The following is a 12,481-nucleotide window of genomic DNA, read 5'->3' as shown; positions in this document are numbered from 1 at the left end:
CAAGGCAGAAAGGTCAGCTCAGGTGTTGGCGTCTCAAGTGCGTAGTCTTGGTGGATTTTCTTGGAGCACACAGGATGGGCATGGGGGCTCACGATGAAGGAACTTTAAGAACTTGGAAGTCTGCTTTGGTGAGAAAAGGACCGGGCAGCTGGCTGGAGGGAATGGTTTCTCTGCTCCCTCTTCTAGGTCGTCCTGGGAGGATTTTGTTGGGAAACCTTGCCCGGCCAACCTCGCAGCCCTCAACTTGCCCCCTCAGACTTTCTGTTGCTCAGATTCAAAGAACGTTTTTAAAGACATGGGTCGAGTCCCTTGAAGGAGCCCTTTGGCTGTGCAGACGTGGTGGAAACCAAAGGGGCAGGGTTCTTCGGGGTAGGGTGGGATGGAGACACTGCCTTCAGGTGGGTAGAGACCCAGATGGAGGATTGGCCAAGAAATAATAGTTTCATGTTTTGATGTTTTAAATAAAGGTTTCTATGAATTTGTAGCAGTACTTTTTGCCACACCCTCATGTTTCACAGGTTTTCATTTTTTCTATTTTACGATTTTCTCTCTGGCTTTTAGCGGGGAGCAGATCCTGGAGGTGGGTTGGCGTGTCGGAGGGCAGGGCTCTCGGGGTGGGGTTGTACTTGGTGCGTGGGTGGCTGGAAGCAGGGTGTGTACGTGTCTGTTAACAGCTGAGGAGGAGCCCGGGCAAGTGCTGGGGAAGGATGATAAGAGGCCTCCCCCACCCCATGGGGAGAGGCTCCGTTCTCTAGGCCCCGGGTGTGGTCTGTCACCCAGGTTTTAGTAAAACAGGGCCCATCAGTTTAGTTTTAACCCAGAGCCCTTGATTTCACAAGCAGACTCTTAGTTTCTGGGCAGTTCCCCACAGGAGCGCAGGGTTGCAGTGGTTATGCACTGGGCTAACTGCAAGGTCAGCAGTCTGAAACCACCAGCTGCCCTGTGGGAGGACGTCGGAGCGTTCCACTGCCGAGAGTTACATCCTGGGAATCTCACGAGGGCCGGCGGCTCTACTTTGCCCCACACTGTAGGCCTACAGGCTGCTGAGTTGGGCTCAACCTGATGGCGGTGAAAGAGTAGCACTTGGGGACAGAAGGCCTGGTGATCTATGTTGAGAACCCTGGGAGGCAGCTCTCCTCTGATGTGTGCGGTCACTATGACTGGTGATCTTGCCCCACCACATCCCCTGGTGTCCACCTCTGAGGCCCCAGGCCACCAGCTATCTTAGCCAGGGAGGTGGCTGTGAGCCCTTGGCCCTTTCTATCCTTAAACCTCCTAATCAATGCTCCCCCCCCCTCACAACCTCAACTGTGTTGTTCCCTGTCAGCTTCCCTGCCACCTGGGTTCCCAGAGCCAGGCACAGGGAGGGGGTGATGAGCCCGCAGGGGCAGGGGGGGCTGGGTTATGGCTCTGAGGCTCCCAACAGGGCTTGAGTGATACCCCCCCACACACCCGAGTTTGCATCCTTTGTGAGCACTGACTCAGATCCTATCGCCAAGCATCTGACCAAAGGATGGATACTGGTTGCTTCTCTTCGTCACTCGCTTGGTGACTAAACCTCCCAGGCCAAAGCTGCTGCAATGAGGATTCAGAAAGCGGATCTTCTCTTTCCCTGGGCCTCAGGCCCCGCCACGCCGCCACCACTGTGGAAGCCACACCGGCCAACTCCCAAGTCTGCCGGCAGAAAGACAGGCACGAGAATCCTCCGAGATGATGTCGTTCAGAGAATATATTTTACTCTTGAAAATAAAATTTTCCGCAGAGCTAACGTCTATTCAAACTACAAAAATAAACCTCTCCATATAAATAATTTAGGTGACAGAAGGTAGACAGGGATAAAGGGCCTTCCTGTAGGGAGGGTCACCAAGCAGTGAGGGGCAGGGGGGAGGGGAGGGCTGCACTGCAGCTTCAAACTGCCCCTCCAGGGTCAGGCACTTCTCACACACAAGGTGCACATCTGCTCACTCACACGCAGGTTCTCGCCCCCGAAAGAGATACACTCCACTCACACAGGGCCTGGGAGGTGCGGGTCCACTCACAGCCTGGGTGGGTGGGGACCAAGGAGCTCCAGGATGGCTGAGCATGAGAATTGAGGTGGGGGCGATGATGCACAGTAGCAGCAGGACCCCCTAGGGGTCACCCTGAATTCAGTACTCGAGCTGTTGCTTCAGTGGTGTCAGCTCCCTTTCACCTGGTGGCCACACAGGGTCCCCTGGGACTGAGGCTGCCAGGGGTGCTGGCAGCTGGGTTGGCGGCAGGGGACCAGGCAGGCTCCTCGGCAGTTGGGTGGGTGTAGGCACCAGGCAGCGGAGGTGGGTGCAGGGCCACGGTCATGGAGGTAGTCACTCTGGCAAAGCCCTGGGGCAGGGTGGTGGGTGGCCCCCACCTGAGCCCTCCTCGTGGAGTGGGGGGGTTCAGGACCTCTGGGCTCTCCTTGTACACCTGTACCACCTGGAGGGGACACCAGCCCAGTGAGCTCTAGGGCTCCTGGTGCCTCTTGTCCCTTTGGCAGCTCCCTGGCACCATCTCTGCCCCCTCCCCTGGGCCCTAAAAGGTGGCGGGGATTCGCATAAAGAAAACAGAAAGGGTGCAGGGCACAGGGCCCCGGGGGAAGCAGGCAATGCCCAAAGGGAGGCCCTGTGAATTGGGGGCGTAGTTACCTCCGGTGGGGGACCCAGGAGGGAGAGCAGCACGGGCAGCAGCACTAGTCCGTGGAGGAGGCCCAGCAGCGTGAGCACAGCCAGCACCACGAAGAAGTACCTGGGGGGTGGGGTGGGGGTGGCCGTTAGCCTGCGGCCTGCAGGCTCCACCCACCCCCAGGCTGAGCCCCGCCCCTACCCCGCCCCTCCTACCGCACAATGAAGTCAAAGTGGGAGCCAGCAAGCATGAGAAGACCCAGCAACGTGGAGACGGCCCCATCAGTCACTGGGGCGAACATGTGCTCCAGGGCCCGGGCCGCCCGCAGGTCCCGGCTCCCCTGGGTGGTCAGGAAGCCCTGGAGGAATAAAGGGTCCCCAAACCGTTCCCACATGACCACAGCCAGCTCAGCCAGGGGCCCAGTTCCCACTCCTGCATCCCCAGGGCCCTCTCAGCCAACGGAAAGCTCTATGGCAGTGGTTCTCAACCTTCCTAATGCCGCGACCCGTTCATACAATTCCTCAGGTTGTGGTGACCCCCAACCAAAACATTATTTCCTTTGCTACTTCATCACTGTAACTTTGCTACTGTTATGAATCTCGAGACCCCTGTGAGAGTCATTCGACCCCCAAAGGGGTCACGACCCACAGGTTGAGAACTGTTGCTTTATGACCAGAGACCCAAGTGCATGGGGATAGCCAAGAAGCAGGCACCGGGGTGACCAGAGGCAGAGAGGGGTCAGTACCCTACAGCCCGTCAGCTGTTTTTGCCCATGTCTTATTGAAACACAGCTACCTGCCTTCATCACCTACTACCTCTGGCTGCAAGTGCTTCAATGGTGGAGTTGAGGCAGAGCCAGGAGGGACAGTGACCTTACAGCTCACCAGGCCCTGGTCTAGAAGGTCGAGCATAGAAAGCCCAGAGCTGCCTCTCTGGGTGGCAGCTGACAGGATGTCTAGTTCCCTGTATTTTTCTGAAGGCTGGGTTTTTATTCTCAAGGGAGTTATTTGGGGGGTAGGTGCCACAGCTCCTCTGGGTACAGTGCTGTGCCCACATCTACACTTCCCACCAGGGAGCATGAAGTCTTAGGAGAGGGAGGCTCACGCCTTCTTCAGTTCTAGTTTCTCTAAAACTCCCAACTCACTGCCGTCGAGTGGATGCAGGCTCACAGTGACCCTATAGGACAGGCTGGAACTGCCCCTGTGGGTTCCCGAGACTCTTTACAGGAGTAGAAAGTCCTGTCTTTGCTCAGTGGAACTACCTGCCTGCCCATTTGTCTGTTGCCCAACTCTGATTAACCCCGAGACCACACTCCTTTGAAAGTAAGGATTACATACAGTGTCATTAGAGACCCGTCCCAGGAGCCCCTGTACTGAGTAGGTACTTGATGAATTTCTACTGAAATCAGTAAGAGCTGACCCGGCCCCCCCCCCAGCCCCCCAGGGGCCTGAGCAGCTCACCAGGGCCACGTGGACTGTGAACTCAACTCCGATGCCCACAGAGGCCACGAGGATCACCACAGGTATGGCACTCAGCTTGATGCCCAGGAAACCCATGATGCCAAAGAGCTCCACGGTCATCATTGTCAGGACCAGCACCTGGGGAGGGCAGGGCTCAGCCAGGCCCCCAGCAGGGGAAGCGCAGGGGGCCAGGCGGGGCGCACTCACCACGAGGCTGGCCGTCCAGGGGCTGAGCAGCAGCAGGGCGCAGACGAGGAAGGTGCAGAGGAGCAGGATGCAGACAGCCAGCAGGAAGTAGTGCCGCAGGCCCAGGTACTGCTCCCAGAAGAGGAAGGGGGAGCCACTGGGGTAGGCACGCACCCCGGCCCTGCCTGCTTCCGCACACGCTGCCCGGGCCCCCTCAATGGCTTCCACGAAGTCCGCAGTCTCCTGGAGGCCACGTAGCAGGAAGGGGAACTGGGCAAACTCCAGAGGCTGGGCAGCCGGGACTGCGGGAGAGAGGGGGCAGTAAGCATGGGCGGCCAGGGGCAGGGCTGGCGTGGGCTGAGGCCGATGCTCTCACCAGGTGCCCCCAGACTCACTACGAAGGTTCTCCCCGGTGGTGTCGTACTTGTCGTGCAACCACTCGGGGGGCGGCGGATAGAAGTTGGCCTGCGAGGCTGCCAGGCCCAGGGGGTCGCTGCTCACCCACACGGTCAGCCCCATGTAGAAGAGCTCCGGGGGAATTAGGCCCTCCTGGTCCACCAGCTGTCGGGTGGTCAGCTGCAGAGGCAGAGAGAGCTGCCAGTGGGTCGGGGCAGCCCCAGTTGCCTCGCTCCCCAGGCTTGGCCCCGTGCCCTGCTGCCCGGCCCCCAGCCTGCTCCACACCTGGCTGAAGTCCAGTGGCTCTTGGGCGTCCCCGGTCTGGATGAGCAGCTTGTAGGCCAGGGCCCCGTCCTCAGAGCCATTGCGGTAGGAGTGGCGGGTGATGCGCCCCGAAGCCCAGTCGTGGTCGAAGGCAGCCTGGATTCCTGGGGAGAACGGAGAGGGTGTTGGGCTGCGGCCCAGGGCTTCTCCACCCCCGCTCCCCGTGGTGCCCTCACTCTGACCTTGGAGCCAGTTGCGGTAGTAGTGCAGCCACGTGCGCGGGGCCTGGGTAGCGGGCAGGGGCAGCACAGCCTTGAGGGAACTGAAACGCTGGTGCAGATCGAAGAGGGCGCGCTGGGAGCGGGCGTAGTCGAAGCCACCCTGGGTCACCAAGGCGACCTCATACAGGGAGAAGTACCTGAGCTGGGCGCTCAGGAAGGCATGCTCCTTGGTGCCCCGAGGCACCACGTCGGTCAAGGCCAGGCCATCCTGCACCAGGGTCGCTCCGTAAAGACTCAGGCCCAGGAGAGCACCGAAGAACACCAGCACCAGGGTCTGTGGGAAATGGCAGTTCAGCGAGAGCCTGGGGGCCCCGCAGCCCCTCCACCCGCCTTGAGGCCCTGGGACAGTCAGGCCTTGGCCTGACCCATCCGGTCAGCCTTGGAGCTAACCTTGCTGTGTGGTTGGAGCAGCACGGGGGCAAACCGATAGCGGGCAAAATGGGCCAGGTTCCAGTGGGCACAGGCTAGGGACCTGCAGGCTGTCTTCTCCCTTGTCCCCTCCTCCTGGCCTAGAAGGTCCCGTGTGGACCCTCCTGGGCTGAAGAGCTCAGAGCCCAGTGGGTCTGAAGGTAGGGGTGCCAGGTGGGCCTGAGGCAGGATGGTGACCACATGCTGGCTGTTGGCATCATGGTGGGTAAAGGTCTGTACCGTGGTGGTCAGGTGGGTGATGCCCATGGGAACTGCCCTGTCCCCCAGCTCCTGGGGCAGGATCTGAATCACTCGGGTGGAGCAGGGGCTGCAAAGGCACAAGAGGATGACTTGGGATGCTGGGGCGAGGCAGGCAGGGGTGGGGGTGGGGGCGGGCCCAGGGTGGAAGGCGGGCCTGGAGTGGGCGGGGCAAGCAGGCTGGAGAGGGGCCAGGAGGAAGGCGGGCCTGGAGTGGGCGGGGCAAGCAGGCCGGGGCGGGGCCGGGAGGAAGGGGGCCTGCGAGGGGCAGCGGGGGTACCTAGGGAAGCAGCACAGCACATCGAGGCGCTGGCAGTGGCGCCGGTGCAGGTCCAGGCTGAGGATGGCTGGGAAGACAAGCATCACGGCTGCAAAGTTGCAGCCAACCACTATGGCTGCCTGGGGGTGGACAAGAGGGGCACAAAGGCTGGATGAACCCTGCCCCAGGGCCAGCGCCGTCCCCCTCCCGACCCGCAGCGAGCCAGCTGGGTCCCCGTGAGAGGCCTCACCTGCAGAGAGAAGGCGCGCAGTGCAGGGATAGGCACCAGGGCGGCCATGAAGAAGGCGACCATGTTGTTGATGGATGTGAGCGCCACGCTGGTGCCGGTGCGCTGCAGACACTCACCGGTGCGCTCCTGCACAGGGACGAGGGCAGGGGGCGCGGCGGTGAAGGTGGGTGAGACTAAGTAACAAGCCTGTCTGGACTGCTCTAAGCAACCTGCTCTGAGGGCTACAAGGGCTCTTTACAGATGGGGAGCCTGAGGCCCAGAGAAGTTCACTGCCGGCCTGAGGTGGTCACTGAACCTCAAGGATCTTCACCCTTCTCCGAGGGGGACAGGATGGAAGCTGGGGCTCACCTGCAGTGGGGTGCCTGGGGGAGCCTCAGTGAAGGCATGTGCTAGCAGGAAGACGTCATCCACACCGATGCCCAACGCCAAGAAGGGCAGCACCTGGACGGGCAGAGGGGCCGCTGCTGAAGGGAGTGTGGCGCTGGGCTGTGGACTGTAGGGCCCCGAGCGTGCCCTGGGGCCCTGGTGTACCTGGGTGGTGGCGGCATTGAAGGCGAGGCCGAGCAGCGCGCAGAGCCCCAGACCCGAGGCCACGGCAAGGGCCACCAGCAGCACCCCGGCCAGGCCCACGGTACCCTGGGATTGGGCACAGTCCCACCGCAGCATCGTCAGGCAGGCATAGGCCAGCTTCGGGAGAGAGGGCATGTCTCACACGGGGGTTTCCCAGGGTGTGCTCGGGTGGGGGCGGGTGGGGGGCAGCACCCACCATGAGCAGATAGCCTCCCACCAGGCGGGCGGTGCTGACTTCAGAGAAGGCTCGCAGGATGTCATCCAGGGTGGTGGCGGAGAATGCATGGATCTGCTGGGTGGCGTTCTCCGCCAGGGCCTCCTGGGCCAGCTGGAGAGACACGGTGGGTTTGAGCAGGGGGAGGAGGAGGAGGAGGAGTCTGAGGCAGCCCCCACCCTGAGCCGGACCACAGACCTGCACAAAGCGCCGCTGCCAGGCCTGCAGCACGGCGCCGGCCTGCTCCTCACTCCAGCCAATGTCATGTGTCTGGTAGTCGCCCCGGAAGTGCTCGTACAGCTGTCGGGGACTCATCAGCAGGAAGGTGCTCTGCAGGGCCTCGGCGCTGGGGTGTGTGTGTGTGTGTGGGGGGGGGAGGTCCCAGAGAACTAGAGGTCAGAGCTGGCTCTCTCATGGGGCCAGCTGCCTGGCACCAGAGTGTGCATTCCCATGCCCGGGTCCCCTCACCAACTCCCAAGGGAGGCCCTACCTCAAAAGCTGACCTTGAGGGTCTCTGGTCATGCCTCCAAGCAGCAGTTCCTCCTGCCAGCGCATGAACTTGTAGGAGAAGCCGTGGCAGCCCCCGCTCAGCTCTTTAGCCACGTTGGGAGGCTAGAGGGGGCAGGGGAGGGGCTCTGTTACTCCAGCTGTGGATGACAGGGGTCCCTGGCCTCACACCTCCAGGAACCTGGCCTGCGGCAGCTCTTGCCTACCCTGGAAGGGACAGGCTGGTACTTGTAGAAGGTGGCCACAAGAGGAAGCAGGGGCCACAGAACGAGAAAGAGGTGGTTACTGGGAGGGGCTGGCATAGCTGGTGGGTTTGGGGTCCACAAAGGGCCCTTGGTGGTGCAGTGGTTCAAGTGCTCAGTTGCTAAAGGGAAGGATGGGGGTTGGAACCCACCAGTCTGCTTCCACCAAAAGGACAGCCCTGGAAACCTCCCGGGACAGCCCTGCTCCTAATGGGTCGCTAAGAGCCAGTCTGGACTCCACAGCAGCAGGGTTGCCTGGGTACCATGTTCACAGGGCCACGTGCATACTTGGGAAGTAAGGTGTAACAGGAGTACTTGGCTCCCGTGTTTGTACGTTCCCAGCACACGTTCATTGTGATAAAATCTAGCATTGTCTGGAACTCACTGGGTCCCTTAGGGAAACTCCTCTGTGGAAAGGGAACTTTCTAGGTGCCTGACAACTGGGGCGGGGTCACAATGAGGGAAATTGGGGGCAGAGGAACAGAAGACTCGTGGGGGAGTAGTACAAGCCCCGCCCTGGGCTGGAACCTACCTGTCTGCTCTGATGGTTGGGGGCACTAGCTGGGCAGTGGAGGTCATCGGGGTGCAGGCAGGGCCGCCCCACATAGGCCTGGCCCACCTGTGCTTTGTCTAGCAGCTCCCGGAAGCTCTCGAGGGAGGCAAAGGGACCCAGCTCCTCCAGCAGCTGCTCTGGATCCAGGTTGGTCCACTGGATATCGGGGCGGCCCCTGGAGTGTGTGGGGGGGAAGCCCAGGGTGGGTGGGCATCAGGGACCCATGCTGTCTCCCACCTCCTCCCATCCAGAATTCCCAGGTTGCACTAGGTGCATGGGCTGAGACAGACATCAGGACGGGCAGTAAGTAATACACAGACGGGGCCAGAAAAGCCCCTGGCCTCTTGCCCAGCCATCTATCTTTGGCTCCAATACCTGTAATGATTTCTTTCTGGTCTGGGCACCTAGCCAGCTTCCCTTCCTTCCCAGAGTCTTCCCTGAGACTTGACAGATTTTTGGTCGCGCCCTCCATCTCAGGGGCTAGAGAAGGAGCTGTGGACAGACTTGTGGGGGCCGACCCCTGACCCTGGCATGAAGAGGACTAGGACTTTGGGTGGATGGACATCCCCCTTCCTTTCAAGGGATCCCCCAGAGTTGCTGAAGCAGGGACTCGGGAGCAGGGAGGGGGCACTTACGGCAGATAGGCAGAGCCCCCCTGGAGCTTGGCTCCCTCCCAGAAGCAGTCGAGGGGAGTGAGGATAACACACGGAAACAGCTTCTCGATCATCTGCCAGGGACACCCCCGGACACATCAGTCGAATCTTTGTAGGGTGCCCATGGTCTCCCCCGATCCCACCCGCCCGTTAGCCTCTGGGAGCGTCTGAACCGTCCTCGACCGGAGAGAAGGCTCCACGTCATCTGTCTCCCGGACAGCGCTGGACACTCACCCGCTCAATCATCCCATTTTCAATGAGGGGGACTCCTGACTTGTAGCAGATTTTGTTCAAATCCCAGGACCTGGAACAGCCAGGGACACAGGGGTCAGCAGAGAGGCATAGGGGTCACCTGCCAGGGCCCCCCTGAGGGCAGCAGCCGGGGCACAGCCACTCACTTTCCGTAGAGCGAGACTTGGACTTTGCTGGCACTGAGGGCTGCCTGGAGGTGGAGGCCGAGCGCCTCGGGCGTGAGGACGTTCTCCCCGTCCCGGCGCGCCGTCTGAATCAGCATCTGGGAGGTGTACGCAGCCTCTTCCCCCAGCTTCTCCTTGGTGTAGTGCAGCTCCTGGTTCACCCGGCTGCCCACTGCCACAGATGGGAGGAGAGGCTGTGGGGAAGGCACCTCGGGGTCCGGGGGAGCGGCAGTGCTCACCCTGAGCCCGCCTGTCCTTTCCACCCTGGCTGGCCCCCTCGGCTGGGAAGGGTGGTTTAGGGCTCTCTTGGGTGGGCTGAGGAGGCATGAAGTAGAAGGGCTGGGTTTGGGGCACATAACTTAGAAGTGACAGGTCAGTGTGCTGGCTCAGACCCTCTCTGGTGCGGTGGAGAGGGTAAGGAGGGCTGGGCTGATAGGGAATTTTCCATTGGAATGGGTTCCTCAAAAGAGAAGTCTTGGGCTCCGGGCCCTCACCAGCGATGAATATCACACAGCTATTCTGAAGACAGTCCTGTCTCATCGGGCCCATGTGACACTAAAGGGGAGGGCCAGCCTGTTCTGAATAGACTGTACCTCCCTCAGGGAGAGGGAACTCAAGGGCCCTGGGAAGGCAGGATCCAGACAAGCCTGCCTTGTCTCCTGGATCTTCAAATCCCTTAAGCCCTGCCTTCTGCTGACGGCAGAGTCATGCTCTCTGGGGCCTCTTCTGGTGGTCCCTGCCACCTCTGGGGCCCACAGGTATAGCTTCTCCAAGACTCTGCACCCATCCTGCTCCCTAAATCCATACACTCTCACTCAGACAGCCCCAAACCCTTTGGTAACCCCACCAACACAGACTTCTCTGTGTTCTCCCTCCCGTTCCTGGCCCTCCCCTTCAGGACACCGCCTCACACAGCCCACCCCTGCCCTCTCCTGTCAGACCCTCACCTTGACCTTTTTCTTCTGCCCTGTTCAGAAGCCCTCTCCCCATCCTCCCTGCAGCCTCAGGCCGCCATGAAGGGGCCACACGGAGGGAGCGAGGATGGCAGAGATCAGCTTCCCCACCCCGAGTGGGTTTCCTGAGGAGGACCAAGGAACCCTGCCCGCTTCCCATCTCAAAAGGAAACAGGAGAAAGAAACGTTGAGAATGTAACATACAAATTCTCCAAGGGAGACATAGGATTCTGACAGGGAAAAATAAACGGAGAAGAGAAAAGGAGAGCCATCCACTGGGTGTATCGTGCAGGCAGGAAGAGACAGCCCGCACACACAGACCTGGCTTGGCTCCCGCACTGACACTTGGTCGATGCCTCTGCAAACTGCTTAGTCTGAGCCTCAGCTGCTTCAAGTGTAAACGGGGACGATGCCCACCTGAGTGGGTTAGTGTAGAATGAAAATTCATGCCATCCAAGGACTGAGGATGCGGCCTGCACACAGTCGGTACCAGTAGGGAGTTATTGGCCAGTAGTTGGTGGAGGGAGGCCCCTGGTGGAGTAGTGTTTACACGTTGGGTTGCTAACTGTGCGGTTGAAACCACTAGCCGCTTCTCGGGAGAAAGACAGGGTTCTCTGCTCCTGTGAAGAGTCACCGTCTTGGAACCTCCCAGGGGCAGGTCTACCCTGTCCTGTAGGGTCACGGTGGGTCGGCATCGAGTGGTCAGCGGTGAGTTTGAGTGGGTGGGAGGAAAGAAGTGATGGCAGAATGGGAAAGGACTGGAGGAAAACGGGTGGGGAGAAGGTGGGAGATCAGGGGAAGACATCCAAAACAAGACCTTTTAAAAGTGCTTTCCAATTAGCAATTTAAAAACCCAAAACAATTAGCAATAATCACGCCTCGAAAAGACCTTGTTGCCTACAGTGCCACTGAGCAGCACGGTTTCACGCTTCTCTGTTTGTATAAAAGGGAGGATATAACTGGCTAGTCAACAAAAGAATTTCAACTTTGCAGATCATCCTATAGATACTAATTAAAAACAGCTCATGATCATGTATGAACTCAGTCAAGATTAAACAAATGAAAGCGCCCACTGCTGGCTTACAGGAGTGCATTCTAGACCACCACAGGAGAATACTTTTGTACGGTTCAGAGAGAAATGCAATATTGCACTATGTATCAAGGCCCTCAGAAATGCCCATCATCTTTGGTCCAGAAATGTCACTGGCAAGAAAGGGTCTATGAGCTTTTGTAGGGGCTCAGGCTTTCTGGGTGAAGTAGGAATCATGGTGGGAAGTGTAGAGCAGAGGGTAAACGGACTTGATTTTCCCATCACAAGCGTATTCTGTGCAAGTGCAGGATGGATAGGGGTTGGCCAGGGGAAGAAGGCAGGGCAGGGCTTTCGAGGCCCAGCACTGAGGGTGACGGCCTGGGAGGAAGACGGAGGGCTCAATGCAGAGGAGTCTCTGGGTGGGGCCGGGGGCATTCACCTGTTTGGCTGCTAAAAGCTGGAGGTTCCAGTTCACCCAGAGGCGCCTCTGCGGAAGGGCCCTGTGGCCTACTGCTGGGAAAATTAACCACAGACACCCCATGGAGCACAGCTCTCTGCCACCCAGGGGATGGCAGCCAACAGCTGGAATCAACTTGACGGCCACTGGCCTGCCATTGTTTTTTTTTATTAAAAAATGTGTAGAAGCTTGCAGTAGATTCTAGAGCAATGGTTCTCAACCTTCCTAATGCCGCGACCCTTTAATACAGTTCCTCATGATGTGGTGACCCCTCCAACCATAAAATTATTTTCGTTGCTACTTCATCACTGTAATTTTGCTACTGTTATGAATCGGGCAACCCCTGTGAAAGGGTTGTTAGATCCCCTAAAGGGGTCGAGACCCACAGGTTGAGAACCGCTGTTCTAGCGCCTCCACAGTCAAGTAAGAAAGTAAAAACCGACTCACTCTCAGTCACTCACTCACTCTCAGTCACTCACTCACTCTC

General features: G+C 59.3%; 1 protein-coding gene across 3 annotated transcripts in view; it reads right to left on the bottom strand.

The window, feature by feature from the left end:
- Nucleotides 1–1,711: 1,711 nt before the first annotated feature.
- The window catches only part of PTCH2 (patched 2), a 17,475-nt gene continuing 6,705 nt past the window's right edge, over nt 1,712–12,481 (bottom strand). For 2 of the 3 annotated variants that reach the window (XM_045291968.1, XM_004699477.3), the window contains 20 exons: nt 9,537–9,726; nt 9,373–9,442; nt 9,121–9,212; nt 8,465–8,660; nt 7,674–7,795; nt 7,382–7,529; nt 7,166–7,297; nt 6,931–7,086; nt 6,748–6,840; nt 6,400–6,525; nt 6,171–6,289; nt 5,615–5,960; nt 5,186–5,498; nt 4,965–5,107; nt 4,679–4,859; nt 4,305–4,585; nt 4,098–4,235; nt 2,853–2,995; nt 2,661–2,760; nt 1,712–2,451 (listed from right to left, as the gene is read on the bottom strand). In XM_045291968.1, the coding sequence (XP_045147903.1) occupies nt 2,188–2,451; nt 2,661–2,760; nt 2,853–2,995; nt 4,098–4,235; nt 4,305–4,585; nt 4,679–4,859; nt 4,965–5,107; nt 5,186–5,498; nt 5,615–5,960; nt 6,171–6,289; nt 6,400–6,525; nt 6,748–6,840; nt 6,931–7,086; nt 7,166–7,297; nt 7,382–7,529; nt 7,674–7,795; nt 8,465–8,660; nt 9,121–9,212; nt 9,373–9,442; nt 9,537–9,726 (3,353 nt within the window). In that variant the 3' untranslated portion in view covers nt 1,712–2,187. Of the gene's footprint in view, nt 2,452–2,660; nt 2,761–2,852; nt 2,996–4,097; nt 4,236–4,304; nt 4,586–4,678; nt 4,860–4,964; nt 5,108–5,185; nt 5,499–5,614; nt 5,961–6,170; nt 6,290–6,399; nt 6,526–6,747; nt 6,841–6,930; nt 7,087–7,165; nt 7,298–7,381; nt 7,530–7,673; nt 7,796–8,464; nt 8,661–9,120; nt 9,213–9,372; nt 9,443–9,536; nt 9,727–12,481 lie in introns of those variants that run through there. The other variant, XM_045291967.1, reaches the window with a different exon arrangement.

Source organism: Echinops telfairi, unplaced genomic scaffold (genome assembly GCF_000313985.2).
Source record: "Echinops telfairi isolate 266 unplaced genomic scaffold, ASM31398v2 ScPeMD7_443;HRSCAF=831, whole genome shotgun sequence".
NCBI lineage: Eukaryota > Metazoa > Chordata > Mammalia > Afrosoricida > Tenrecidae > Echinops > Echinops telfairi.
Note: the sequence above shows the minus strand (reverse complement) of the source record. Positions and strands in the feature narration are given on the sequence as shown.